The sequence below is a fragment of the Gadus chalcogrammus genome, chromosome 14 (assembly GCF_026213295.1).
Source record: "Gadus chalcogrammus isolate NIFS_2021 chromosome 14, NIFS_Gcha_1.0, whole genome shotgun sequence".
In the NCBI taxonomy this organism is placed as follows: Eukaryota; Metazoa; Chordata; class Actinopteri; order Gadiformes; family Gadidae; genus Gadus; species Gadus chalcogrammus.
This window is the reverse complement of record NC_079425.1, coordinates 14373702-14401601: the sequence shown is the minus strand read 5'-3', so window position 1 is coordinate 14401601 and position 27900 is coordinate 14373702. Positions and strand designations below refer to the sequence as shown.

The window sequence follows — 27900 nt, the reverse complement described above, 5'->3', positions numbered from 1 at the left end:
TCACTCCCAATCGCTTGGGTTCAACACTCAAAGCAAGGTTGCTGGAAATCCCACGTCAGCTGATATAGGCTAGAGTATTAGGGTTATTTAAATATCTACCGCGATGTTATATGCGCTGAATAATACTTTCTCTACTAATACTCGGGGTCAGGAACAACCAAAACCGGTCCTGCCATTTACGTGTTTTTTTTAGTACTAAAATAAACCTGCTTTAAAATATTTAGTTAGTTTCCATTTCCATTTCACTTTATTTATTGGGAATCATGGAGCGCCTTTTTTCTACAATTAGCATTTCTGGTTTAGGACTATTGCGTTTGCAATCAAGACATAATTTTGTGAAGGTTACAAAATACAACATTTGCCCTTGATTTAACGTTCAGTATAAACCACACCCAGTCTTTTACCCAAATACAGATATAGAGATGGAGTAAATAGTTTGTTGAATAGATACATATAATGACGTCTCTGTATACCTCTACTCTTTATTTACCTTTCAGGACGACGCATGGTTTGGAAGGATAGTCAAGGTGTAGCTCCCCCTCCCCATCTCCCCCTCCACCTTCCCGCTAAGAGTTGAGCAGGTGATCTTGCGGAGGTGGGCCTACTTGGTGTCATTTTTCCTGCCTAGCTCCCCTGTCAGCCGGCCCCAGAACATTGGCCCTGTTACGCTAAATAAATGTCCATCGTTGCCCAGCGCTCGCCGGCAGCGTTATTAAACTGCCTACCTGTGTTATGATGATAGATCTCCTGCAAACTTCAGACCCCCAGCATCCTGGCCTACTCATACATGCAGAACAGAGAAGGATTGGTCTGCATGGACAGCCAGGTATAAGGGGATGAATCTCCGGATCTTGATGTGAATATATAAAGGCTTTCTGCCAAGGTTACCAGCAGCATAAACAGATTGTGATGCATCATTGCAAGGTTTCCACAAAACAAAATGAGAAATACCAGCTACATCATCCTATAACACCTGGGAAGATTGTGTTTTACCCAACGATTTTGTGGAGTGGAAAATTGAATTTTGAAGGGATCCAATTTCATTGAAGATTTTGACATCAAAACCCTCGAATTATCATCAGAGCAGTACTCAAAGTGCCTATTTAATCAAAGTAAAATTAGAAAATAATAAGTCTAATTGCAAATACCTTTCAAATTGTATTACACATGACACCCATAAATCAACATCGTCAATCACAAAATTATTTTATATTCTTAATATTTAATAATATCCTTTAATAAAAATACCGCAAGTGTTCCAACCAACACAAAAACAAAGGACGACCAAAGAAATATCGAAGAACTACACTTCCAATTAATAACCAACCACTTGCTTAAAACACTTCCCACAGCTCCATTCAAATTGGAAGCTGCAATCCTGCAGTCCAACCTATGATATGTCGACAATATAGCAACGTACTGACAGACTCCAGAGAAGCCAAATCCGCCTCCCCAAGCCACAATCCCAATCATGTCTCCAAGCCAATTTCCCAGACGGCCTTTGTGACAGGTCTATAGACGGCGGCCGGTGATAATGGATGGATCTAATGGTCAAGCCTGTACCGCACATTAGGATTCTGGTCGATTGTACGTATCGCACACAGCCACCACTGCCAGCAATCAATGCAGGACTAATGTGCGAAAAAGGAGTAAGTTGAATGTCAGTGTCGCTGATCAATAACTATTCATTTCCAGCAACCACATTTCCACAAATAAGACATTTAATATTGTGTGATTGGATAATTACCATGCGCCAATTAAGGTTGGGTGACACCCTAACGATGGATGGCAGGGTGGGGAGACAGGAGAAGGCTGGGGGATAAGCAAACGGAGACACGCTCCAGACGCTGATCGACGCGCTGGAGATGGATCGGGACGTGGCACGCGAACCCGACACCAGTCAAATAATCCCTGGTCAACGTCCACAGCGGCATAGATAATGGCTGTCCCCCTCTCCTTCTCCATGCAACTGAATGAATTCACACACTTCATGGGCTTCGTTGCACTTGCTGTAATGTATCCTTTAAAAACTGCTAAAATGGTAAATGTATGCTTAAAGCATAGTGTGTTGTATTTATGTATGACAGTTGCATATTTATTACAAAACAAACACGTTTGTTTTGTCCAGATCCTGTCTTGGCACAATCAAGGCTCTATTTGGCAAAGACAACTATGTGTAAGGGTTTGAGTCAATCTGCTGTTCAGAATATTTGAGGTTGGAGTTAAGCAAGCATTATGTTCTCACATGATGAAACACATCTCAAATATCTTCCATTCAAGCTGGCTTGAATGGAACCATTAGTATTAAACAGTTTTCGGTATCTGCCTTATTTTTCCTTAGCTGGGATTCAGCTCCCTCCATGGGATCCGTGGAACTTTGTTGTGGTTGGTATTGGTCAGGGGATGCTCACTATATATGGCTGCTCTCATGGTGCCATCTCCACGCATAAATCAATACCGCAGTAGAGGTCATGGCTGACATCTCACGCTGCTGGCCCCCCAGACACCATGCCATGTGAAAGACACTGTGACGCAACGCGCTGCTTTGCCTATTTGGCTGCTGCTTGTGGGAGTTTACAACGTCACCGATGGAAGTGCAGGAGCTGTTCTCACTCAATGTTGATTGTCCAATCAAATAGCCAAACAATTTCCAGACAACAAATTAATTTGCAGGAAGTTAACTAAAGGTAAACTTTTGTCTCACCCCTTTTTACATGCCGCAAGCACTGAAGTGCCGACGCAAGCTGTGCCGGGAAGTTATCACGCCCAACACAAAATCAATTGGGCGCATTGCCCAGCGTTATCGAAGGCAAATTCTACTGTTGATCCATGGCTACCAGCTGCATCACTCCACATCCTCCATGTTCTCCTCCCGTTTGAGCCATTAAAACCCTGCAAGCTACAAGCCGGGAGGCTTAAACGGCCAGCAGATGTACATTTATAATCTGAAAACCTGTTTGATTTGATTCGGTTGGACCTTAATCACCCTTTTGTTCGTCAGTACTTGTCTTTCTCTCACATCTGCTCTCCCTCCCAAAGCAAGGGGACTGGCTCCGTCAACCCATTATGCTTATCACTGAATATGTCCTCCCTGCAACATTATATTACTGTGGTTTAATTCTCCTGTTTCACAATCACTTCTGTATCTTTAATGGCTCTAGATTAAGCCTAAAGTTGGCTCCATTTATACAGCATTCTCGAATGTTTGTAGCCAATTCCAGTGCTAAATAATGAACGACCCACACTGAATAACACCCACACACCGCACGCCAAGGTCCCCCCTGTACAAGGCAACAACAAGCTGGTCGCAGCAATTTAGCAGGTATCTGCTCAAGGGCATTTTAGTGCTTACCGTACTGTAGTACCATACTGTTTTACTGTATATACCATACTATGTTACCATAGTCGTACCATACTGTAATACTGTAGTACCATACTGTGTTACCATAGTAGTACCATACTGTAATACTGTAGTACCATACTGTGTTACCATAGTGGTACCATACTATTATACTGTAGTACCATACTGTGTTACCCTAGTAGTACCATACTGTTATACTGTAGTACCATACTGTACTACTGTATTACCATAATATAATACTGTTGTACCATACTGTAATACTGTAGTACCATACTGTATCCCCATACAGTAATATTGCAGGACCATAATCGTCTTGAGCTACAGGTCTTGACCAGGTACCAAGATCACCATCATTGCTAATATTACCATAACTACTACTACTACTCATACAACATGGAGTGTATGTAAAAAATGAAATAAATCAATGGGGATAAATTGGTATGAATATATTCAAATCCATAAGTCACCTCAGGGTGGAGGTGGAAAAGGTGCAAATTTGTATTCGTCCACCTCTCGTAGACCCCTAACATATTTATACTATTTCATTTTCCCAAATCTGGAATACTTGACGTGATATGTGCTGTACAGTTTGGGTTTTCCACACGCCTGCTCTGAGGCCTCAGAAGGCTGGGACCCAGAATGTTTTTGAATATTTGACCAGAAATATGATAATAATGGAATAGCCCTGATCTATTCGTGCAGTAAAGCCCTTGAAAATTATGTGATATCGTTGATCAAAGAGGCAAGTATGTTTTGGGTTCTCTTTGTGTCATTCAAGAAGCAAATCTACTTCATACTACGCAAACTACTGCGCTAAACAGCACCATCTGTAGATGAAAATTGTGTGTGCGCATGCGTGCATGTGTGCGTATGTGCGAAAGAAAGAAAGAAAGAAAATGTAATATTCTAATCAATTATTGTCAATAAATGTTTAATGATTTGAGAAGTATTCTGCTTCTAATAAATACTAATAAAAAATTCGAACATATACAACACACTTGGCCGAAACACTGGCTCAGGGCCGGAACCAGACAGTGGATCACCTTAATCCGGCCCGCAACCGCCTCAAGGGAGGACAAAGCCACCCTCCAAAGAAACGTATTATGTTAATGAACGTCAAGGCGAATGACTCTCGTGAGTATGTGATTGTATACAACATTTTCTCAACGTTGGATGTTCTTCTGAACACACTATGGTAGAAAGGGAGGAAATTCACAGTGCCTATCTTACCCTGTGTGAATCGGCGCCAGCAGGGAGCAAACTGATACAGCTTCGCGTGGGAACCTTTTTTCTAAAGCTGTTCAATTCATGGAACAAATGTATTATTTAATAACACAAAAAGCAAAAACTACAATATCCCGTTGAATTGCAGCATGGAGGCCAGTGATTTTCCATTCCACTAGTCGGTCTGAGTCAAACTCGATCACGGCAGAACTTCAATGTATCCTAAGAGCTTTTGAAGAAACCCGGCCTCCATAGTATGACAAAAGCCTAAAATTAAGGTGGTTTGAACATCAGGCAAAGTTTTGTTGAAATTGAACCACAGGGGTGCTTCTCAACCGAAAATTTTTCCAGCAACCACATTTGAAATCACAGAGACGCAATGGTGGGTCACGGATTGCCACAGAAGTAAACAACCCTGCTCAAGGTTTTATTCATGTTTATTAAATTACCAACATTTTATCCGACCTTTTGGTAGGTAGAGTTTGGTAGGTGGAGTTATTTTTTTATTTTGCATTCGTTTTAACATTGAAATATGTGCTCAATACATTTGTTATTAAACCCTTTATTCCCCCGACCGGTAAAACCGGTAACATCGGTAACATCAACAATAGTATAGGCCCTTCGTTACTTTGATCTAAATCAGTAATGCCCTCTCGGAAAAAAATGTTGCTCTAGTTCACTCCTGAACGAGAGCCTACTCATTAATTTAACATCACAATTCATAATTAATCTTCAAAGTAAGCAAATGCTATTACACTTAGACCAAATAAATGAAAATAAGTACAATAATAATATGGTGCTCATAAAATAGCAGCAAAATAGAGCTTGTATATTAGGCATTAGGCAATAAAAAAATATTATAATAACATTTTCTTCCTGAGTTTCGGGTTAATCACCGATTTGCTTAAATGTCCCATGGTATGAAAATTTCACTTTATGAGGTTTTCTAAGTTTAACATGAGTTCCCCTACCCTTCCTATGGTCCCCCAGTAGCTAGAAATGGCGTTAAGTGTAAAATGAGCACTTGGTATTCTGCTCCGCCTTTGAAAAGTGAAAGCTCAGATGCTCCGATTTCAAATTTGGCCCCATATGTCGTCTTAAGGGGCCAAGTTACCTCCCCTTTCTCTGCCTTGCCCATCAGAGAATTTGGCCCGCCAATAAGACAATGAGCTACGACCGTGCGAGTGCACATGTGTGTGTGTGTGTGTGTGTGGTTACACACACTGTAAAGCAAGTGTTGTACACTTCTTTGTTATTTGGATAACCGTACTGCTGTTGATGTTATGCCGCATAACACGTCGGTTCCCTGACGTCTCTGGTATTTCCACAACAAGACTCAAAGTGGGGGTTATCTCAGACATGGATGAGAAGGAATTGGGGGAAAAGACATTTGGCTTTGACTCCCTGAAGTACATGAACCGCGACATGGAGAATAAAGGGATTGTGGAAGAACCAGAGACATCAGAGGAGCCAACGCAGTCGTTTGAGATTCATAATATCGTCTGGAGGCGCACAAGGCTTTTGGCCGTGATAATATAAATTATATGATATGGATATCTATGTTCAATATGATATTATTTAGATATAGTGCTCCATGACTCCCGCCGGAGCACCCGGAGTGTTCTAGAATATTTACAGAACACGGCCAAAGGCTGTGTGTGCCTCGCCATTGCGTTACATCCGCTGTAAACAGTGTGGTATCGTGGCAGCAAGCTGCTCAGGGCCACACCCCCAACCTCCTCCTTGACCCCCCTCTCTCTTCCTTATTTGCATTAAAACTACAGACACCGAAACGGCGCGTTCAATGCTCAATGTGCGACTGGCTCGTAGTGGCTGCAATTCTGCACCTCGGCTGAATTTCGGGAACGTCTTCAAATAGTGTTTTAGGGGCCCACTAATACCTATATTAAAGCATCCGTAAAGTAGCATGCCATGGGACCGTTAAATCCTAGAAACGCCCCACATCTGCTCACAAGCTTCAGTTTAGTCAAATATGAGAAGCTCTTACGATGAAAACCAAGCTAAAAACCTGTTTGTCATTCAGAGAAAATTAATCATCTCGCAAATAATGATTTGGAATAATATCTGCTTCCTTTTAGTTTTCAGAAAACCCCCAGAGCTAATTTTCAAACACCACTTTGTAAAGGGAATGTTATGTTATTATATAAAAATGTACTTCTGATTCCAATGATAATAAGCTGTTTTTTTTGGGGGGTTCATGAGAAAATATAACGGTTTATTGGAAGATACTCCTTGATTTAATATTAAGAGGAATCAAAAAACAATACATATTCAAATAACCAAAGCAAGTAATTTTCCTGTTGCATGCCCCTGTTGGTTTTAGCCCCAACACAGTCCCAACACATGCATTTTACAGTTGAGGAATTACTTAGGAACAGGTGATTCTAATAATTATCCAGCATATCAAGCAGGAGGCATTAAGGCATTGCAGGGACACATTATGCTTCACATTCCAGTGAACAGAAAACACAAGCTTTCCTTTTACTCTTTTTTTCTTATTTTTCCTTACCTCTCTTGGGCAGAGGTGAATTCATGTAGATTAGTGTTTCTTTTTTTGTTTCATGAAAACAGCTGCTACCCTTTAAATATGTTACGTGTCTCTGGTTATTAGGCACATGTTGAAAGTTAATTGAATGAAGTAAAGACATAGTATTGCTTAAATGCTCTCGTGAGTGCTAATTATGGCAAATGTAGGCAAGTTTGCCTTTTTTTACTGTGCAGCTATTGGAGCGGCGCAGCCAGTTAAATGGAAATGTGAATTTAAGCTTGAAATGGAAGCCGTTCTCGTCAGCTCCTTCAAGTGGCCAAGGAGATGAAGATGGTTTTCTGGCAAACTGCTTGCAGTCAATAATTATGCGAGAGAGAGAGAGTAATAAATAGATGGGCTAGTGTTACGACGTAATGTTGGAGCGGGCTGCTTCGCCAACGATCAACACAGACTGCAGTCCGACCCCACTGGGGTGGGTCAGTGTGTGTGTGTTTATACGAGACGCTGATTAAAGAAATGCTGTAAAGTGTTCAGAGCGTATCTAGATGTCCAAATGTGCTGTGTCCTCCATTTGTCTGAATGCTGTTTAGAGGGCGGAAAATGTGGAGACCGTGTAAGCTAGAAGGAGCACAAAGTGTGGCCAGAATTACTATGGTACCCGGCCATCAGACCAAATTTTCATTGCTATAAAACATCTCTTGAGTTTGGTTGCACCTAGAGGTATGTGATTTTTCCCTAAAAAATAGAATGAGTAGAAGTACATAATCGGTTCGAACAATCAGTTGTATGAAACTTGATAAATTACGAATAACGGTTATTTTAACTTTTGATTTTTCCAAATTCTTTGTAATATGTATTGATTATATCACTGGTGATATAACAATTTGTTTAATTCTACCAACAACTTTGAGCACCCCTGTTATACGCCAACCCTATACGTCTCCATCAGCCACACAGTGAGTGTGATTGTATTGTGCAGCATTAAACACACAGCACTGAATTGGTATTTATATTCAAATTCTATCCGAGCCATTAAGTGAGGTGCCAGCATTGCTTTGCAATGACTAATTAAAAAAGCCCCAGAAACCTGCAAGTGCTGTTGGCCCAGCCCCACCACGCCGTTCCGTCTATGGAACCCACAGATCACCGCCATTATTGAGACATCAGCTAGTTTGTTGAACATTCAACAGAACGCCACAGGCAAGGCCCGGGTGGGACGACAAACAGAGATGTACTTGATTAGTGTACAAGCTGTTCTAATTGCATTCTGCACAGTATTGTGTACATGCTCTACGCATCCACCTATACTGGCAGCTGCTTAGAAGAGAAGTGAGCTGACGTATGTGTATGCGTGTCCTACATAGTTTTAGAAGAAAAACTAAAACTTATTCTTGATTTAATCGGAGATATTTACTTTGCGTTATGTTCTGCCCCCAAGAGTGTGTGTGTGTGTGTGTGTGTGTGTGTGTGTGTGTGTGTGTGTGTGTGTGTGTGTGTGTGTGTGTGTGTGTGTGTGTGTGTGTGTGTGTGTGTGTGTGCTTGCAGGATCTTCAACCCAACAAAGGACGACGTCAGAGAAGTGCATATCTCCGGGCTGGGATCATTATGTTGGGGACATGGAGAAACTAGCTAAATAAAGGTGTTGAGATGTTCAGACAAGACCATCTGCCTTCTCTATATCAGACCAACCTGCCACAACAAGTTCTCCTATTCACGCATGGGCACAAGAACCTGGTGATCCAACTGAAACTCTTTTTCCGATACAATGTATTACACCTACCCGCTGTGGTCAATAAAGATTCCATGGAATTCGTTGCGATAGCAGGGCCGCCAACCATGTTGTCCAGGCAATTCACCAACCTAGCTATCATCTGGGCTGATTGGCTAGCTTCACTCCTCACCTCTTCACTGTGTTAGCCAGCGGGAGGTGAGTGTGCTTTGACTGTTGGGGATTGTCATTGGCGAGGGTCGGCATCCTCGTTCAATTTACAACAAGAGGATATCTCTCTCTCTCTCTCTCTCTCTCTCTCTCTCTCTCTCTCTCTCTCTCTCTCTCTCTCTCTCTCTCTCTCTCTCTCTCTCTCTCTCTCTCTCTCTCTCTCTCTCTCTCTCTCTCTCTCTCTCTCTCTCTCTCTCTCTCTCTCTCTCTCTCTCTCTCTCTCTCTCTCTCTCTCTCTCTCTCTCTCTCTCTCTCTCTCTCTCTCCACCCCCCTACCAGGAGGACTGTCTTCATTTCTCTCTTTAGGATGCCTAACCAGCCTGCAGATGGAAAGGCCCGGAGCTAATGGCTAGTCTTCTTGCATGTGTGCGTTATTGATATACTGACTGCAGTGTGGAGGGTAGAGGTGGCTGTGGCATTAGGACTGATTATTAAAACAATCCTTAGAGCGATATATGCTTGGCCTTTCCACGCTCCATTACTCACCATCCGTGCCTTTCTGCACGCGGCAGCTCATTAAGAGGCAGGGTAGAATATGCAAGGCATTCAAGAACATGATTGGAAACTGGAAACGTGCTGTCGTTAGATAATGACGTCGGAGAACCGGGCAAAGATGGCGTTCAAACCAACGCCTGTCACCTAGGAGCCGGAGTTTGATGAAAAGGTAAAAAAGCACGGTGGTATACTCTGGCTTTAAAGAGATGTTTGTTGTGCACGTCCACGTTTGGCGCATCAAGGGGCGCCCGCTGTTTCCAGTTCCTACCAGCGAGGGTTTAAGTGGGTATAAGCCACTTCAAGCCGCTGTCGGACACCTGAAAACACTGCTGAACACGGGGAGGACTTTGGTGACGCAGTATGTTGCCATATATGTTGCGTAACGTCATCATAGTACACATTTCTTTTAGTTATTGTATGGCAACATCTATTTTTGTATGTTTAAATGCAATCATCCACCTGCCGATGATTGATGTTAAGTATGTATACCTCAGTGGCTTACTAGCCTATTCCTTCCTTCCTTCCTTCCTTCCTTCCTTCCTTCTTTAGATGAGTATACGTGAATGAGACCAATGCTTCTTTACCAGAGGAATAAGCAGTTGTGGGGTACTGAATCACTCTGATTCTGTAGTGCTGGAGGAGTAACAGGATCAGACGTCAGCACGATTCAAAACAGGATCCTCAGTGCATGCTTGGGATGTATAAAGCTAGGGTGAAAGCTGTGGTTGTTCTTTAAACATTAAATACTGGAGGTGTAAGGCCCAGGATACAAGAGAGACTGATGTCTGGAAGGAAGAATAAACTCTCTATGTTGTAATGATGACACCATAGCCGGTGAGCAGAGTATATACACTCTAACACACACATACACACACACACACACACACACACACACACACACACACACACACACACACACACACACACACACACACACACACACACACACACACACACACACACACACACACACACACACACACACACAAAGTTCCCCTAGGCCAGGTTTGGGTATGCTTTGTTGATTGATGATGATGATTCCTTTCACATTTGAGCTTAAGAAGAAGTTTTGTCGGCGATAACCTTCAACACCCTGTTGATTATTTATTGCTCTTGGTTTCAAATTAAAATATCATCAATATACCCCAAGGATCAAAACCAATACATTCATATGTGTTCAAGCCAAACCTATTTAAGATTAAGTTGAAAGATTATAACATGTGGAAAACCTGCGGGATGAAAATCTAAAAGATATTCAAGTTGTTTCAAGACAGGAGAGATATTACAGAAAAAAGCCTGACTCATCTTCATTGAGTCATCCAGTAGACTGTAGACATAACTAGAAGGAATTACCTTGAATCTTTGACGATTTGAGCCTTCAATAGAAGACATTTTGGGAAAAGTAAGTAACAGTAAGTAACAGTAAGAAATACCATTGTGAGAATCGGGGTGCTAAATTAGTGCTACCAAAACATTGCTGGGTGAGGGACTGACTCAGTGACTTTTTCAATAAATGCCCTTATTATTTGTTTTTTACTCCTTTTCTGTAATGGCAGGGGCACTATCCATTCATTTTCTCTTCAAATTAGCGCACTGTCTAGACCGTAAGTCTAGAAAGATACCAAATGTCAGGAAAATAAATGTCTAACGTTTTGCAGCATTACGAAACATTTAAATACGATCCAAAGATATTGAAATGCAAACCGTGTCAACAGCAGCTGTCATATCATACCCCCGCGCTGAACAAAATTATTCTCTCCTTCGGTCGTGCATATTCGCTGTTCTTCCAAATAGACTTGTGCCGCATTTGTTCTAGACTCTGAAACGCATCTTTCACATGTATTTTTTATTTGATTTCAGTCAAATGCTTGCACAGTCTTTTTATAGTTGCAGGTCTGTCATGATGTGTGAATACCGTGCACAATCAGACAGAGCTCTCAGGCTTCACCGAGACAGGCCCCCGTTTGCTTACATAGATCTATTAAATGTATAACGGTATATTATATTTGTCTATATTGTTGAAAACTAGGCTAATAGTTGCTAATATTTTCTGTGAAATTAAATGCAGATGACATGCATGGACAAAAAAAAATAAGCCGAATTGATGAAAAAATGTATTGCATTTAAATCACTCATCAGTCGACAATGGTTCTGGCCTGATGAATCCCATTAGACTATGCAAAATATTGTCCATATTAATATTCATATCTAGCCAAATCTAGCCAAAAAATCTCTACATAATCCTTCATACCCAAGGCAATACACACACAACATACTTCTTACACAAGCACCACATACACACAATTAGAGAATAGACAAAAAAAAGACAATTTTCTAATATGGCAACCTGTGGGACAAATAAAGCTAGCAATAAAGCTAGCTTCTAGCAGCACAATATTTGTGCTGCTAGAAATAAACCAAAATGGACATCTGTGATGCAGTAAAAGGGGTGAGCTCAATATCACAGTCCATATTCAGTCTTTATTCACAGTATATATTCACTGTATAAATTATGTAGGTTACTTTCTTCACTGAGAAAGGATTCTAGCGATGAGTCACATGGGTCTAGTTGTGAGGGTGTTTGACCACCAGCTGAATGGTTCAGTGTCAGAACCCCAATGTCCACAGCCTTACCTTAAGGCATTCTAGAGTAAGAGGCCACCTCAACCATACCTGTACCGTAATGATATGTTCCTAATGCTTAAATATAGTACTTTGATAATCCTTCCTGCTTCCCATAGAGAATAATGATGGTGTGTTTCTTTGTTCGTGGGGGACAGTCAAGCAAACCTCATGTATAACGAAATCCACTAGAATCAAACCAATAATTCAACGATTCATCTCTTAGCAATAATTCAACGATTCATCTCTAAGAAGATACAAGGGTTCAAATGTGACGATGACCCAAGAAAGGAATGTATTGATTGCTTTTCAATGGGTTATTCTGTGATTTGTTTCTGAGTTCCCTTAGTTACTGACACGTATACAATTTATACGTGTGGTGAGGTGTGTGAGGTTAAGCGACCTCACAACATCATGACTTAGTCTCTAAAATAACTTTGGAGTTGCTTTTGAAACTGTAATCTCTTACACAATACCGTTAAATCCTTACAACTCTGCCTCATGTGCTCCAGAGACCTGTGTTCAGTGTCCAGAGTGTAAGTGTGTTCAGTGCTATCTGTTAAAAATCAAACGTGTAGTCCCAAGTACGAGACGTGTCGGGGTCACGTTTAATAACTCAGAAGACATGTGGAGATCGACCCGACCTCTACAGAAGCATCTCTTTATAATGCATCCTTTAATGGATGTATTCCACCATGCTTCAGTCTGGCCTCTTGGTTCACTTCAACACTGTTAGTACCTTGACCTGTCCAAACCCTCGCTCTCTACAGCACAGAAAGCGTTGTGAAATGAGCCACTCCACACTTTAAACACCGCCGCTCGCGCCTTGAGCAGATGACTCATCCCATCTGTTGCTAATAGACAGCATGTTACGACAGCCATGTTGATAGCGATGCATTCATCCATGCGATGGCCGCGTTTCAGCGGTCAGCACACTTCATGCGGAAAGGAAGTTCGGCGAGGTTGTGAGAAGCAAATTCTGTGTTTGAGGGGAAACTAAACAGACAAATACCTCGCCTATTTTTTCGAAACCCCAAACACTTTGTAATTTGACAAAATGTCCCCTGAGGACAGCAATGCACGTTCACCTGAGGAGACAAAGGCACAACGTGCGGCTTGTCTTCAGTTATCCCCCCCATCCCTAGGCGGCATCTCTACTGGTGGCTCCTATCTTGTGGCTAACGGGGGAAAGGAAACTAGCTAGAGGTATATGGAAAAAGTATGACAAATCGTGGCAAAGGATAGTCTACACGGCAGTGGACCAGGGGCCATTAGAGAAGACTAGAGGAGCTAACAGGGGTAACAGGCCTTTTACATCTCTCTCTCTCTCTCTCTCTCTCTCTCTCTCTCTCTCTCTCTCTCTCTCTCTCTCTCTCTCTCTCTCTCTCTCTCTCTCTCTCTCTCTCTCTCTCTCTCTCTCTCTCTCTCTCTCTCTCTCAAACACGACAGAAGAAGAGGACCACACAACGAGGGGTTGACTAATAATAGGGTTTGCTAGCTTTTGCCGCCAGATCAACATGTCATTGTTCTGCTGTCGTCAAGCTGCATATTGCCGACGTTATCTGCTTACGTCAGGTGAGTGCAGTGCAGCGCAGTGTGATGAAGGAGTGGCAATCTTGTCAAGTGATCACCTCGAGAGACGCTGCTAATTAATGAGTTTCACCAGAGGGGGCTGCAATTGTTGTGCTTACTGCTTAGAAATTGATTTGTGTCTTTCTTCTTTTCTTTCAATCTATATGCTCTCTTATTCTCCCATCTCCCCTAGAGCAATGCAAACACTCAAGAGCAAATTCTTCTCTTTAGAGTATGTTGTTTTAAAGCACACCTTCTAGCACATCATGATTCTCCGTGTGAGAAGGTTGTGTTGCTTGTTCATCATCAAACAGCAGGGCAGTCCATTGATGGTTTGGGAGTTGGACTAACCCTAACCCAATTACCATGGCCTACCTGTAGGCATCCCTAAGCAAGGTGCCCTAACCTCCACCTGCTCCTTAATGACATGTATCTTAACAGTTCAATGTGTAAGCTGCTATGAATAAAAGTGTGTACTACATGACTAAATAGTAGTAAATCATAAAAACCATTGATTTGCTGTATTGTGGTAAACAGCTTAGTGATGAACAGGCTTGCATCCTGTTAGTTTACGGGTGGGGTTTATGTCTTCAGAAGGCAGCAGAGAAGCTATGGTGGTGGTCTTTAACATGGTTATCCACATCAAGCTTCTCACCAACAACCTTCAGAAGGACAGCCTTTCAGGATCGTTATTTTAACCACCGTAATTATATTTTATTATCCTGATAATTATACTTATTATGATACTCACCGGAAATGGTGTTGCAAAAATGGGCGTTCTACATCGCAGGAGTTCAAAGTTTAACTGGGAGGGTTTGACAAATACAGCCATCCTAGACAATGGCATCTGCGGCGACCAAACACACCAGCTGGAGCGTAGCAGGAGGCGGTCGCTAAGGGCCGACGGTCGCTAGGGGTGGATGATCCTGATATTCACCACCCATGATATGGACTCTCTCTCTCCCTCTCTCTCTCTCTCTCTCTCTCTCTCTCTCTCTCTCTCTCTCTCTCTCTCTCCCTGTTTCTCTCTAGCTCTCGCTCCAGCTCTTTGCAACAAAACTACTAACATACAAGCATTGAACTAAGAGAGAATTGTTTAAAGGGGACATATTATACCACCAGGTGTGAGTGTGATTAGCCTTACAAGCCGTTTCGAAAATCTGCCCCATATGACATCACTAGTGGGCCTGTCCACCTAGATCTGTGCTGGATAGATCAGTCTTACCAGCCTACCCAGTGGACTGAAGTAAACCTTGCTCATCTATGCAGCACAGATCTAGGTGGACACGCCCAGCAGTGATGTAATATTGGGCAGATTTTCGAAAACGGCTTGTAAGGCTATAGGCACACCTGGTGGTATAATATGCCCCCTTTAATGTTAGCACGTAACTCGGGTTCTTTAATGCATAGATATATTTCATACTTCTACCTTGATACTGATAGAATAGATTTCATAACTGTGTACGTCATAACACAGTGGAAGGTCACAGCCAGCGTACAAAGCATCTCTAGTGCTGCTACTGCCAGGCGATGTGAAGGCGCCAAAACAAAACACTCAACTCCACGCCCAATCAGCATTCTATTTCCCTGCCTACTCTCTGTAAGCATATGTAAACATATGCAGTCATATGCATGCAGAGCAAACACATTTACACACACTTATACACACATAATCAACCAAAAATAAATGCACTCAAAAAGGCAAACACTAAGGCAAGCTCAAGTGCACATACCCACTATGTAAATATGTAAACGCGCACACACACACACACACACACACACAGAGACACGCGCGCACACACACACACACACACACACACACACACACACACACACACACACACACACACACACACACACACACACACACACACACACACACACACACACACACACACACACACACACAAACACAAAGACAAGCTCATATGCACACACTGCTATGTATGCACATTACACAAACTGTTTGGCACACATACTCAAAAATACACCAAAATGACATAAGCATCAAGTCAAACGTTCCCATGTTGCCCTTCAACAGTGTGTTTCCTGAGTATTTCAAGGTATTTAGAGGTAGATAACTATTGCCACTATGCTAAAAGCCACTTTCTTCTTCAACCCTCCATGGTCAGAGCTATGGGGACAGGTCCCTGGCTCTCTGGACAGGTCCTTTATCTGCAGCTTGTGCCAGCCGCAGCTAGCTAGCAACATCACTCATCTCCCAGCCCCCTCCTCGCCCTCCCTTCCACCCTGCTGTCTGTCAACAGCCAAGACAGCGTGGGTCAGAGAGGTGGGTTGGATGGGAGTTGAAAGGGCATGTGTTGAGGTCCAGGAAAACACGGATGGTGTGACCCAGCCGGACCCTTGCAGACAGGGCTCTTATGTCACTGGGAGAGATGGAGGGGAGAGTGGAGAATCTTCTCTGATGTAATAACACGGGTTGACCTCTTTCTACATTCTAGTCCATTGAGGCCCAACCAGGGGTCTGAGTGACCCATGAGAACGTAAGCAGATTCCACGGGGGACTAAACAAATATAGAAATATTCAATAAACATATAGTACCATTTAAACTACCATGTTGATAATGGTATGATTACATGCATCAGTCTAGCCTTGGCTAGACAGCAATTGATTTCAAACATGGCCACGGCCGTTGTTCGCAAAAACTCCAGCCAATCAGAGTGACGCTCCTGCTGCCTTCACTCTGGACGAATCAGGTTGGAGCTAAGCAAAACATATTTCAACCTGAGAGAGCCTTCTGTTCATTGGTTTAAATTGTTATTCGGGGTATTTCGGATATAAACAGTTGTGATTGCTACCCTGTCCCTTGGCTCCGCCATTGTATTTTATTTGATGTGCCCTGCTCTTGTCTATCATGAACTGAAACTCCATACCCTGAGCGCTGATTGTTCCTAGCATTTTAGAATGTTTTTGAAAGGGATATGAACAAGGTCACAGCCAGACCGATCTGCACCGAGAAACAGAATGTGAACTTCAGATCAGACTGGTCCCAGGAGGCTAGGGTACTGGAGCTGTTCCGATAGGGCTGTGGGGATACATGAGACATAACCGCTTGTGGAACATCGTCTAGCAGGGTGACAGATGACATCACCCCTGCCCCCTTCCGGGTAAATGACACACTGTCCAGAGGGGGGGGGGTGGGGGGCGAGTGACACGCTGCCGAGAACGCATTTATTGGAACGGAACGCCTTGTTTGGGCGACCCCCTGACCTCTCCTCCTCCGCAAACTCCTCTCCCTCTCCTCCTCCTCCCCATACTCCACACCGTCAGAGGGCAATGTGAAGGAGGTGATTAATCAGGCTGTTAGCATGGCTGACGTAGCACTGGGGGAGATGGAAGGATGGAGAAGGTGGGAAAGAGGAGAGGATGGAGAAGGGGAGAGGCGGGCGATAGGAGAGGGAGAGGGATGGAGGGCAGAGTGAGCAGAGGGAGGGAGACAGAAGATGAGGGGGTATAGAGGGAGGAAGGAAGGGAGCGATGGATGGAGGAGACAGAGGGAGGAAAGAGAGGGAGAAGGAGGAGGAAGTGAGAAGTGGGAGGGGGACGGAGGCGAGGGGAGGGAGGAGGATGTGAGGAGAATGAGGTGAGGAAACAGAAGAAGAGATCATTAGAAGGAGGAGAAGGTTAGGAGAAGGAGGAGAAGGTGAGAGGGAGGAAGAGAGGAACGGGAGGAGGAGGATCGAGAGATAGGAGTTGAGAGAGGAGGAAGAGATGAGGAAGAGGAGAAGGGGGAGTTTGAGAAAAAGATGAGTAGTGGAAGGAGGAAGGGGAAGGCCTCCTTCGACCAAGGAGGCGACATCATGAATAAGAGGGCCGGCCTAGTTTGACACATTAGAGCTCACTCAGGCTTGGGGGAACAATAACTTTTACAGGAATGGGCTTTCATTGGAACAATATTCCCATGGCAACCATTATGGGTAATAACTATGATTATACATGTCATCAGACGGAGACGAACAGCCGCTCTTTAGTCTGCATGGCCGGTGAGCACTCAGTCCGCTCTGAAACATTTGCCACCAAATTGTGCCACATAAAAAGTTGATTCCAGAATATGAACCTTAAAAAAAGTTTTTAGTGTGCCGTATGTCCCCAGTTAACGGGTCAGTAAGCAGTTCAGTTAATGGGTCATTTAACGGCTTGCCAGAGACCGGGAACCTTAGGCTGGGAGTCAGACACCCTTACCACTACATCCTCCTGCCCCATGAAGATGATTTTAAGAATCTTCACATGAAACCACAATTTTGGTTGATCGTTTTTAGGAATAAATAGCATATGATTACTGTATAGGGGTGATCTTGAATCTTCGACAATTCCGATCTTCGATAGAATGAAATTTAGTCGACTTAAAGGGATACTTCACCGGTTGAGATATGAAGGTTATCTGAAGTAAATAATACTATGTATTATAAATGTGCAAAAAAAAATGAAATCGGTTCATCTTTGCTTGAGAAAAGGCAGAAGTGTCTCTCTGGCTCAAAAGTAAGAAATCCTCCAACTACCACAGTGCATTGCGCTCACTGCACCGCCCGGCTGTTTCCGTTTGGAGGTTATGTGAAGAAACCTGACGGGCATTGTGTTGAAATCTCGTAGGCGAGCCCCCCCCCCCATTTCTTATTGGTGGGCTCACAAATTTGCGGAACCATTGGTTTGTAATCCTCGGCCCTTCTAGCAGGCAAGCAAAGTATCCTGAGATTACGTCAAACGCGTCATTTGACGTCATCTCGGGAGAAAATTAGATCAGGGAAGCTGGGCAAAGGGAAGACTGGGTGAGACTGAGGGAAAAAATACCCTTTAACAATGACGTCGTTGTCAATAGTTTAATTGTGTGTGGGAAAAACTGTGTGTGTAACAGCAGGACATTCCATCAATGTCCCATTCAATCAATCATAATTAAGAATTCGAGAGAGAATAAAGCTAACTGAAACGAAAAAATATTGGTGTCTCCTAGTTTTTCCATCCCCAAAGAACCCAAATTTGCGCTTGGTGCACTGATCAATATCCGGGGCACCGAGCTATCACTCAAAAACTCATTAGCCAATGGGCATGCCCCTCAAAAAAGCCCGCCCACGCAAGAGGTTTGTGTCAGAACTCCAAACATGGATTCTTGCAGATGGCAGTGAAACCACAAGGGCGACAGTGATGGCAAGAGACAGATCAGTGAGAAAAAAAGCAGAGGGAACTGTACAAAAAAGGCAATATAATGTATAATTACATAAATAATTTCTTCGCTTCGTAATTCTAATTTTTGTTTGCTATTTAAGGTTTGGTTTAATTATATTGTCACAAATCATATTCCATAAAACCCCAGCATTGCTTTGCTTCCATAAGGAAAGTATAATGGTATTGTTTTGTTGGGGTTCGACCTTGACCGTCTTCTATTGGCAATTTGCTGTGTTATGTTTTGCTTTCAATTAATGTCCTTATTGTTTGACAGTCGCACTATCCAATCAGTTTGTTTTCTAAGTAGAGCGCATTCTAGACCGTAAGTCGAGAAGGATACACAATGTCATGACAAAAAAACGTTGTTTGAGATCATATCAAAACCATTAAGGAGTATAAAAAAAAGTAAAATGCAAACTGTGTCAACAGCATCTGTCTTGTTATAGCATTAGCGCTGTTGAAAATTATTCTGTCGGTACTTGGTGGAGCATTTTCCCTGTTCTGCTATATTAAATGGTGCTACATTTGTTCTAAACACTGAAATGCATCATTCAAATGTATTTTAAATTTGTTATCAGTCAAACGTGTATACATTGTCTTCATCAATGGGGGTTTTGCCCTGTTCGGATGTGAAAACTGTGTATAATCAAAGAGACAATATCAAGGATAAAAGCTCTGCCTGAGGCCTTGTACTTAAGACCATATCATATATTTTGCTGATATTCAATATAACAGCGCACCCTCTCATGAGATATTTCTTAAATATTAGGCGAATAGTAGCCTTTATTTTCAGATAAAGTCAGATGGCAGAGGCTGACATGAAAAATGCACACTGTTGTCCTTTTGTGTGAAGTTCATTTGTTTGTAAAGGCATTGGTCATTTAGCGGAAGCACTATGCCTGATACTGCGCTACGCATCCTGAAAGCGGTATCTTTACACAGCGTCTACATCGTATAGGATCAATGATCAGTCGGCCATAGTCTGACGAATCAGATTGCATCATGCTTAATCCTTGTGGAATCCATCCTTCCATGACTGCATTACTGTCGCCTAGCAGTAGTTGAAAAAAACAGATGGCCAATGGGTGGTCGGTTAAACGTTGTTGGCGGTGAGGGACTTACGTTTGGCGATGCGTGGGAATGTCCTCCTTCCCTCGCCCCCTCCCGACCCTGAGCATCCGTCCTCATCATCACAGTCCCCGCTGGCCCTTCCTTCCCGGTCCCCGCTCCCCGTCTCGATGTGGTCCAGAGAGCCCAGACGCGGGATGGACTTCCCCTGCAGCAGCTGAGGTAGCAATGACATCACACAGAAAGACGGAAGGGTTATCCACGTCATAATGACACCACAGAGAAGGAGGTATGGGTTATAGAGGAACTGATATTGGTGTACCAACACACAGAAAGATGTAGAGGTGCAGGGGTTGTAGGAGTGCAAGGTTTTTTGACATTTGTCATCAAAACACAGAAAGGAAGCATGGGTTAATGATGTCGTCATGACAACACAGAGAAGGAATTAAGGGTTACTAAGGTTACTTCGACAACTCCCCGAAGGATGCAGGGTTACAGCAGAAGTGATAGTCCTAACAGTTAGGCCGCTGAGAGTAGTGTTCAATCCCAGAATCCTTCAGCTTGTAGGTACCACTTCAATATCATGAAGTACATTAGATATGGTCAGGTTGATCAATCGTTATCCCAGCAACGTTGTAACCTGAACATGAACAACTTCTCTTACTTCCTTCTCTAATTGGCTAATTTGAAAATCACTGCACGTCGCTCACATAACAAGTGGGAGAGCTTTGTGTTGATTAGAAAGGTAGAAGTGTTGATGCTTATTAGCCGCAGTTGCGCTTCACTGCTGAGGACCAAATATGTCAGGGCTAATGCTAAATCTAAGCCAGGAGGACCCGGGGGGGGGGGGCATCCAACCCGACCCCAGAGATCATGTGACCGCCAGGGCTTAAAAGACTGCCAGGGCTTAAAACCGTCAAGCTCAGTTGTTTTCTGATTTAAGAGAGTACTGCTTGCAATTTTTTATTTTAAAAGGCATGCAACATTCCAAGTTGTGAGCGATTTGCTTTTCTATTTTACACTGATTTATATTGTTAACGTTCATCTATTTATGTTATTTTATAGTTGTTGTTTATTAATCTCTTTTTACTGTGCAGTTTTTTTTTTGTATTTTCGTTTTTTGAAATTCTCTCTTCATCGAGCCAACATATCAGTAATACATTTGTAAGGGCAGAGTAAGTAATCGCTATTAGAAAGAACATTCCCCGGCGCCGCGGGGCCGAGCACTGTACTTGAGTTGAGGGGAGAAGGTGGAGGAGTGAGCAGGTGGAGGGAGGTGGAGGAGTGAGCAGGTGGAGGGAGGTGGAGGAGTGAGCAGGTGGAGGGAGGTGGAGGAGTGAGCAGGTGGAGGGAGGTGGAGGAGTGAGCAGGTGGAGGGAGGTGGAGGAGTGAGCCGGAGGAGGGAGGTGGAGGAGTGAGCAGGTGGAGGGAGGTGGAGGAGTGAGATGGAGGAGGGAGGTGGAGGAGTGAGCAGGTGGAGGGGGCTCAGGCTCTGATGGTGAGTAGCACTGCTCTGATCACAGGAGGTGAGCGTGGCAGAGAGGAAAATTCAAGACCACTCCAGCTCAGAGCTCCAGTGACTCACCAAGCGCCTCCAATGTGCTAAAAATTAAACAACTCTCTGTAAAGAAAAGCTGTGTGCATGTCTGTTTGAGTGAAAGAATATGTGATTTCGAGTAAACGAATGAACTACGAATAAACTCTTGGTGTTGGTATGTATGTGCTAATATGGTGTGTTATGTGTTATGTGTTATGTGTGAGATTGTGTGTAGCTAAGTAGGTCAAAAGAGAAACAGAATGTAGGTGTATGTGTATGCGTGCTCGTGTGCATGTGCAAGTGGGTACGTGAGTCTGTGCTTGTATGTGAGTGTGTGTGTGTTTGTGTTAGTGTGGGCGCTGGCTTCCTGTATAATGTATGTAGGATGATGTGTTAACCCCAAGTAGACTTTTCCACATTCTCTATTCATGACAGAAAAGTAAAACAGGAGTTGTCAGGGTGCCACCAAAAGCCACACACACACACACACACACACACACACACACACACACACACACACACACACACACACACACACACACACACACACACACACACACACACACACACACACACACACACACCCGCATCTCGTGCACACAAATGCTCCTGTGCACGTTAACTCGTTAAGTCTACAGAAGTAGTTAGTAGTTAAGTTAAACCTCCCCTCCCAAAACCAAAACAACCTTGACGGTTGCCGTTTTTTCAAACACAATTTAAAAGTGTTGAAATCTTTCCGGCGTGCGTGTTGTCGTGGAAACCCAAATCTGCTGCCTCAGTGACCTCATCCATAAATAATACAACTGCTGAGATGTCTGGGAGCAGTTGGAGCGACTCCTCTCCTTCGTTCCCGTATGGTTAACACCAACCTCCTGACACTTGTTGACACCTGGTGTGTTCTCATCCGGTGTTGCAGACAATTTCCTGAATGCTCTTTAGTCTTTACCATAGAAACAGGTAGAAGGTGTTAATCAGTTGTTAATCAACACTAAATAACCACGACAAAGTAGTTTATGATTTTTTCTTTTCTGGGCTCAAAAATATTTGATTGATTTTGAATCTATTACAAAACTTTTTGTTTTTGAGATGATGTGAATCTTAATAAAAGATGAGAATAATGGCCTATTGACAGATTTGATTCTTACATTGCAGAAAGACTTCACATCAATAACACATTCATGTAAATTGGCAGGAAACGCACGCAATCATGCTCTAGTCAATGATTTGTTTGCTGTGGGATTGTGATTTACATAAACAGACAGCTCATTACTCCACATATTGCAGAGAGAATAACGATTGGTTCCCATGCTAATACCTCTCAATCTCTCACTCCCCTCCCTCCCTTTTTGCCCCTCTCTCTGTCTCTCACTTTCTTTCTCTCTCCCTCGTTCCGTCTCTCTCCTGCCTTCGTCTCTCAGCCCCCTTCCTCTCTCTCCCTCACTCTCTATCGACCTCATGTCACTCTTCCGTCATGGCGTTGTGGAGACTAATTGCTTTGTGTTTGAGTGGATCGAACAGCCGCACGTCTTCCTCTGAGTGATCGTGTTTCCTGACAGCAACCGTTAACACCTCCGCTGTGATCGAGGCAAGCCTATATGGACACCCCAGTCACATAACATGGATCCCAATCAGCTGGGTGATGAAGATATATGCCTTCAAAGAGAATTCAGTGGCTCGAATTAGAATTAATTCATTTGGTAGGAGGAAGAGATATGAAACATAATCTGGTATACTTAATTATATCCCTTTAAGGATGAAGGGATATGAGATATGATCTAGTAGGATGAAGAGAAATTAGATAAAATCTGGTAGGATGAAGAGATATATCTGGTAGGATGAAGAGATACAGGATATAAAGTGGTAGGATAAAGAGATATGAGATATAATCTGGTAGGATGAAGAGATATGAGATACAATCTGGTAGGATGAAGAGATAGAGATATGAGATATAATCTGGTTGATTGAAGAGATATGAGACATTATCTCGTGGGATGAAGAGATGTGAGATATACTCTGGTAGGATGAAGAGATATTAGATTGCTTCTGGTAGGATGAAGAGAAATGAGATTGAATCCTGTAGGATGAAGAGATATCAGAAATAATCTGGCAGGATGACGAAATATGAGTTCTGTTAGGAGGAAGAGGTGAAAGATGATGTTCAGACACAACCTCACATCAGTTTGGATTGAACATTGTGGAAACACCTCACTAAACTGCACACTCCCTTATGTTCCCAAAGGCCCTTCGACCCTGATAGATGATAGAGACACACAGGACTGTACGACAATGTAGAGCAAAACAGTGTTACTGTAGAGTGTATGAAGACACACTGTCCATCACACGGCATATAGAGAGATGAACCACACTGTGGTTTAATCGAGAAGATCGTCGTTGACGAGTTCAACAACATCAATGTATGGCTGCTCTTGCAGAATACAGAACATAACTTTCTATTATCCGTGTGCATCAATAATCAATGGAAGCTTAATGGAGGTAATGCAACGGTGCTATGACAACATCAGCTCAGGATTGGCTCATCAGTAGTAGCGGTGAGCAAAACTAATGAACAAGATGTTGGTTGTTAGTAAATCTCTCTGACCTCCATGTCCCCACCGGGAGACGAGCTCAGCTGAGGCTTCCGCAAACTTCTCTCCACTCTACAAACAAGCTGACAGGTGGGGAAACTCAGCCAAAACGAATCCATTCACACTTCTTATCTCCACCAAGGATAGCGCTTGGATTTACAACAATGTGCCAATGTTGCTGCTGCTTGGCACAAATAACAAATCTACTCACCCTCCTTACTTTAGAAGGCGATAGACAAAATGTCTCTCACATAGACAAAATGTCCATGAGCAATGGATAGAGATATAAATTCAAATTCATTCAAATCCACAGAGCACTGTGTGACTGTGTCATAAGAAAGTAGCCTACAAGTAAATTAAACAACCGAAGGATATTAAAAAAAATAAACAAATCAATTACTCATGAATTAAATTAGGTAATTTAATTAATAGTTAATTAGCTCTGGTGTCTCTAGATATAAAAGTAGGAATGTGAGGACAGACTTTTAAGGAAGGTGTTATTCTACGTAATGGGAAGTGGAAGAGGAAGTGGTCAATCTGTCACATCTCCTCTCTCTACCTTGTCCCCCTTCCTCCAGTATGCTGCCTGATAGCCTTACTGCTACGTTGAGCTAGCACTATGATTACATTATTCCTTTGGCTACGAATACACCCCCGGGACAAAGACTGTGAATAGCCAGTTTTTGGAGACATTCACTTTTTATTTTAAATTAGAAATGATAGGGCCCTGGGTATGCTATTACCTTTTTGTTCATAAACAGACTTAGAGTGTTTAATTGCATGATATACCGATTCTACACAATCCTGTATGGGTGTTTTTGTGTGTGCATAAAATAAATGACACACTGTGCTCTTTTTAGCAGCCACATTTTCTTTATGAAAGATGCCTCATAAACACCCCCCCTCCCACACACAGAGACACAAACACACACCCACATATTCGCACACCACACACACACATACACACACACACACATTACACACTTGCACACCAAACACACACATCCCAGACAACACCCACACATAAAGATGATGCTGAGAAGAATATTCAGCCCGGCAGGCTGGACTGGTGGTCTCTAGATATTGTTTAATATGATTAAATATGATCCTAGACTCTCCCCCACTGGTGCCATTACAATTATGCAATTAAGACTATAGCTGAAATACATAGGTGACAGAGAAGCCATGAAAGTGTTTACTACTCAGAGGTCTGTATAATGGATCAAACTGAGGAGAATGCGAGACAAAAAAAAGATTGTTTGTCTAGTAATATCATATTATAATTATGACACACGGGTTTAATTAATACATAATGTTACTTCTTCACAATTTTTATAATTATTATGATTAGTGAAACAGACTGCACCCATAGGGATGACCAAATAAGGACAAAGTGTTAATTCAACCACACAAGAACAACCAATATGTCCTTTAACTGGCTCATCTGGGCTCTTTGGTGGCATCATTATGCACAGCGTTTACAAACAAAGCGTACAAAAAAATTATAAACCGAAGATTCTGGAGTCCGACGAATCTGAATTTGTAAGGGCTTACTGACAGTTTTCAAAAAACACACCTAACAAGTAGGTGTGTCTAAGAGCCAAGGCCCCGGTAACCTGGTACCTATATATATATTACGCACGTAGCTACAGCTTGTGTTTTGGACAGAATATTCTTGGTCGTATCATTCCTCTTTGTTTCTAAGTATTTTTTCCTTTATGGTTCGGCAGGGTTCTACTACTTGCTATCTAGTTGATTTGATAGGTGGGATGTGAGGCTGCCATGGTCCTGCCTGAGTTTAGAGATTGTTGTGCATTCAGTAGTGAAAATAAAGCACAGACAGGGGAATTGTTTTAGCTGACTTTGCTGTGTCAGTAGCTATGGACATTGTAATATTTTGCGTGTTCTCGGTAAGACATTAACATAGCATCTTTGAAAGGCTATTGATTTTGAGAGGCTATTTACTTGAAAGGTTTTCAGTGTAGCGTTCTGATGAAAATAAAACTGAAAGTAAACAAGAACAGCATCAAGAAAAACGCATCACGCTTACTTAAAGTTAGGGATGCTTGATTATGGGAAAATATCATAGTCACGATTATTTTGGTCGATATTAGTCAAGTCAACGATTATTTTTGAATTTGAAAACATGTATTTATTCAGCATGTCTTTCCCAAAAAGGACTTTGTAACTGAGAACATTGAAATTTCGCCTTAAGAATTACATAAAATGGTCGGAAAGAAAATGTTCCAATCTAAAATGTATCCAGAAAAAACGAAAAACTCGATTATGTTAATTTTGTCATAGTTTGACGCAAAAATCGATTAATCGTCCAGCCCTCCTTTAAGTATTATATGGGGACCGGAAACCGCAGGGACCTCACAATACAATTTTATACAGATTTTTGAGTTTTGATATGATATGAATTAGGATTCTGTAAAATACGATATCCGATTTATAGACAATTCAGTCACCCACCTGACATAAATCTATTCTTCATTTGGTTAGGATCTCATAGCCATATAATGTATTTTTGGGGGTCCTGTTTGACAGCTATATACAGTAAATTAAAAAGCTATTAGGTGTTGAATGAGTTTTGTGCATAGACCGGTGTGTAGGATTCATTGAAGATCCACCCTTCATGTTAAAAATATGGATTTCTAACTGGTGGAAATATTTAAACAAAATGGCAACACAAGTCAAATCTACACCTCAAAACGGTGTCACTCTACGGCCATATTCTTTACAATCTGGGAAGAATGTTCTGTGATTTATTCAGACAGAAAGCTGCTGGTCAACCACTACGCAGAAGAGCGGTAAATAAACAATTTGGAATAAATAATTCAGTGTCTGAGAGACGCAGATAGAGAGACATCGGACATAGAGAGATAGAGAGAGAGAGCGAGAGAGAGCGAGAGCGGGCGAGAGAGAGAGAGAGAGAGAGAGAGAGAGAGAGTGAGCAAGAGAGAGAGAGAGGGAGATGGATTAACAGCTTTTCACAATTGTTTACACACTTTACACACAAAGACTATTTCTAAGCACCATTCCTTTGTTTTCGCTCAAAAAGCAATACTAATTCACATTCTTGCAACTCTACACACAGAATCTCATTAAGCCTTGTTTGTTTACATGGAAAACAATGGCCTTCAAATGCCAAACCAATTGGTCTCACTCACACAACACCTGCTCAAACTCAATGGCCAAACTTGGATTGGAAAACAAAGGAGCAATCATGCAGCCATCGTACAAAATAAGGAGGAGGAGGAGGAAGTGGGAGACTTAATATTTTGCATGATATACAGGCAACTTTGTCTGATCACGTAATCAACCATGGGTCAACCATGACCGACTCTGGGTGTCGAGTGCAGCTCACTTGGGTCTCAGTTATCCAGGCCTCTAGAGAACTATGTCAATAGTATTTTACACTGTTTACAGTAATTGGTGTGTCATGGTCAATACTATGCTTAATGAACGCAACACAAACAAACATGGAGGAGAGTGAACATGACAATTCTGAATAGGAGAAGGACTCCCACGACCAGCCAAGACAAAGTGAGCTCGTACCTAAAAGAGGGGCTACGAAATAGGCCTTTCCATGTGGTCACTTTATATAAACTACCGTAATTTTCGGACTATAAGACGCGCCTTTTTTTTTCTTTTTTTTCCGATTCTGAGGCTTACATAACGGTGCGGCAGAGGACAGCTGATTTGGAACGGAACAATAGCTGTTCGCTTTCACGGGGAAAAACGAAGGAACTACAACCTACTTAGGCCTACTAATTAACCTTCAAAAGCTATTAAATCTTCAA

The 27900-nt window shown here is 42.5% G+C and overlaps 1 protein-coding gene across 1 annotated transcript in view; it reads right to left on the bottom strand.

Annotated features, from left to right (window-relative positions):
• LOC130404019 (glypican-5-like) overlaps window positions 1-27900 on the bottom strand; it is a 125201-nt gene that overhangs the window by 24063 nt on the left and 73238 nt on the right. The window contains exon 8 of the mRNA XM_056608612.1: window positions 20027-20189. Coding sequence (XP_056464587.1) covers window positions 20027-20189 — 163 coding nt within the window. The remainder of the gene's footprint in view (window positions 1-20026; window positions 20190-27900) is intronic.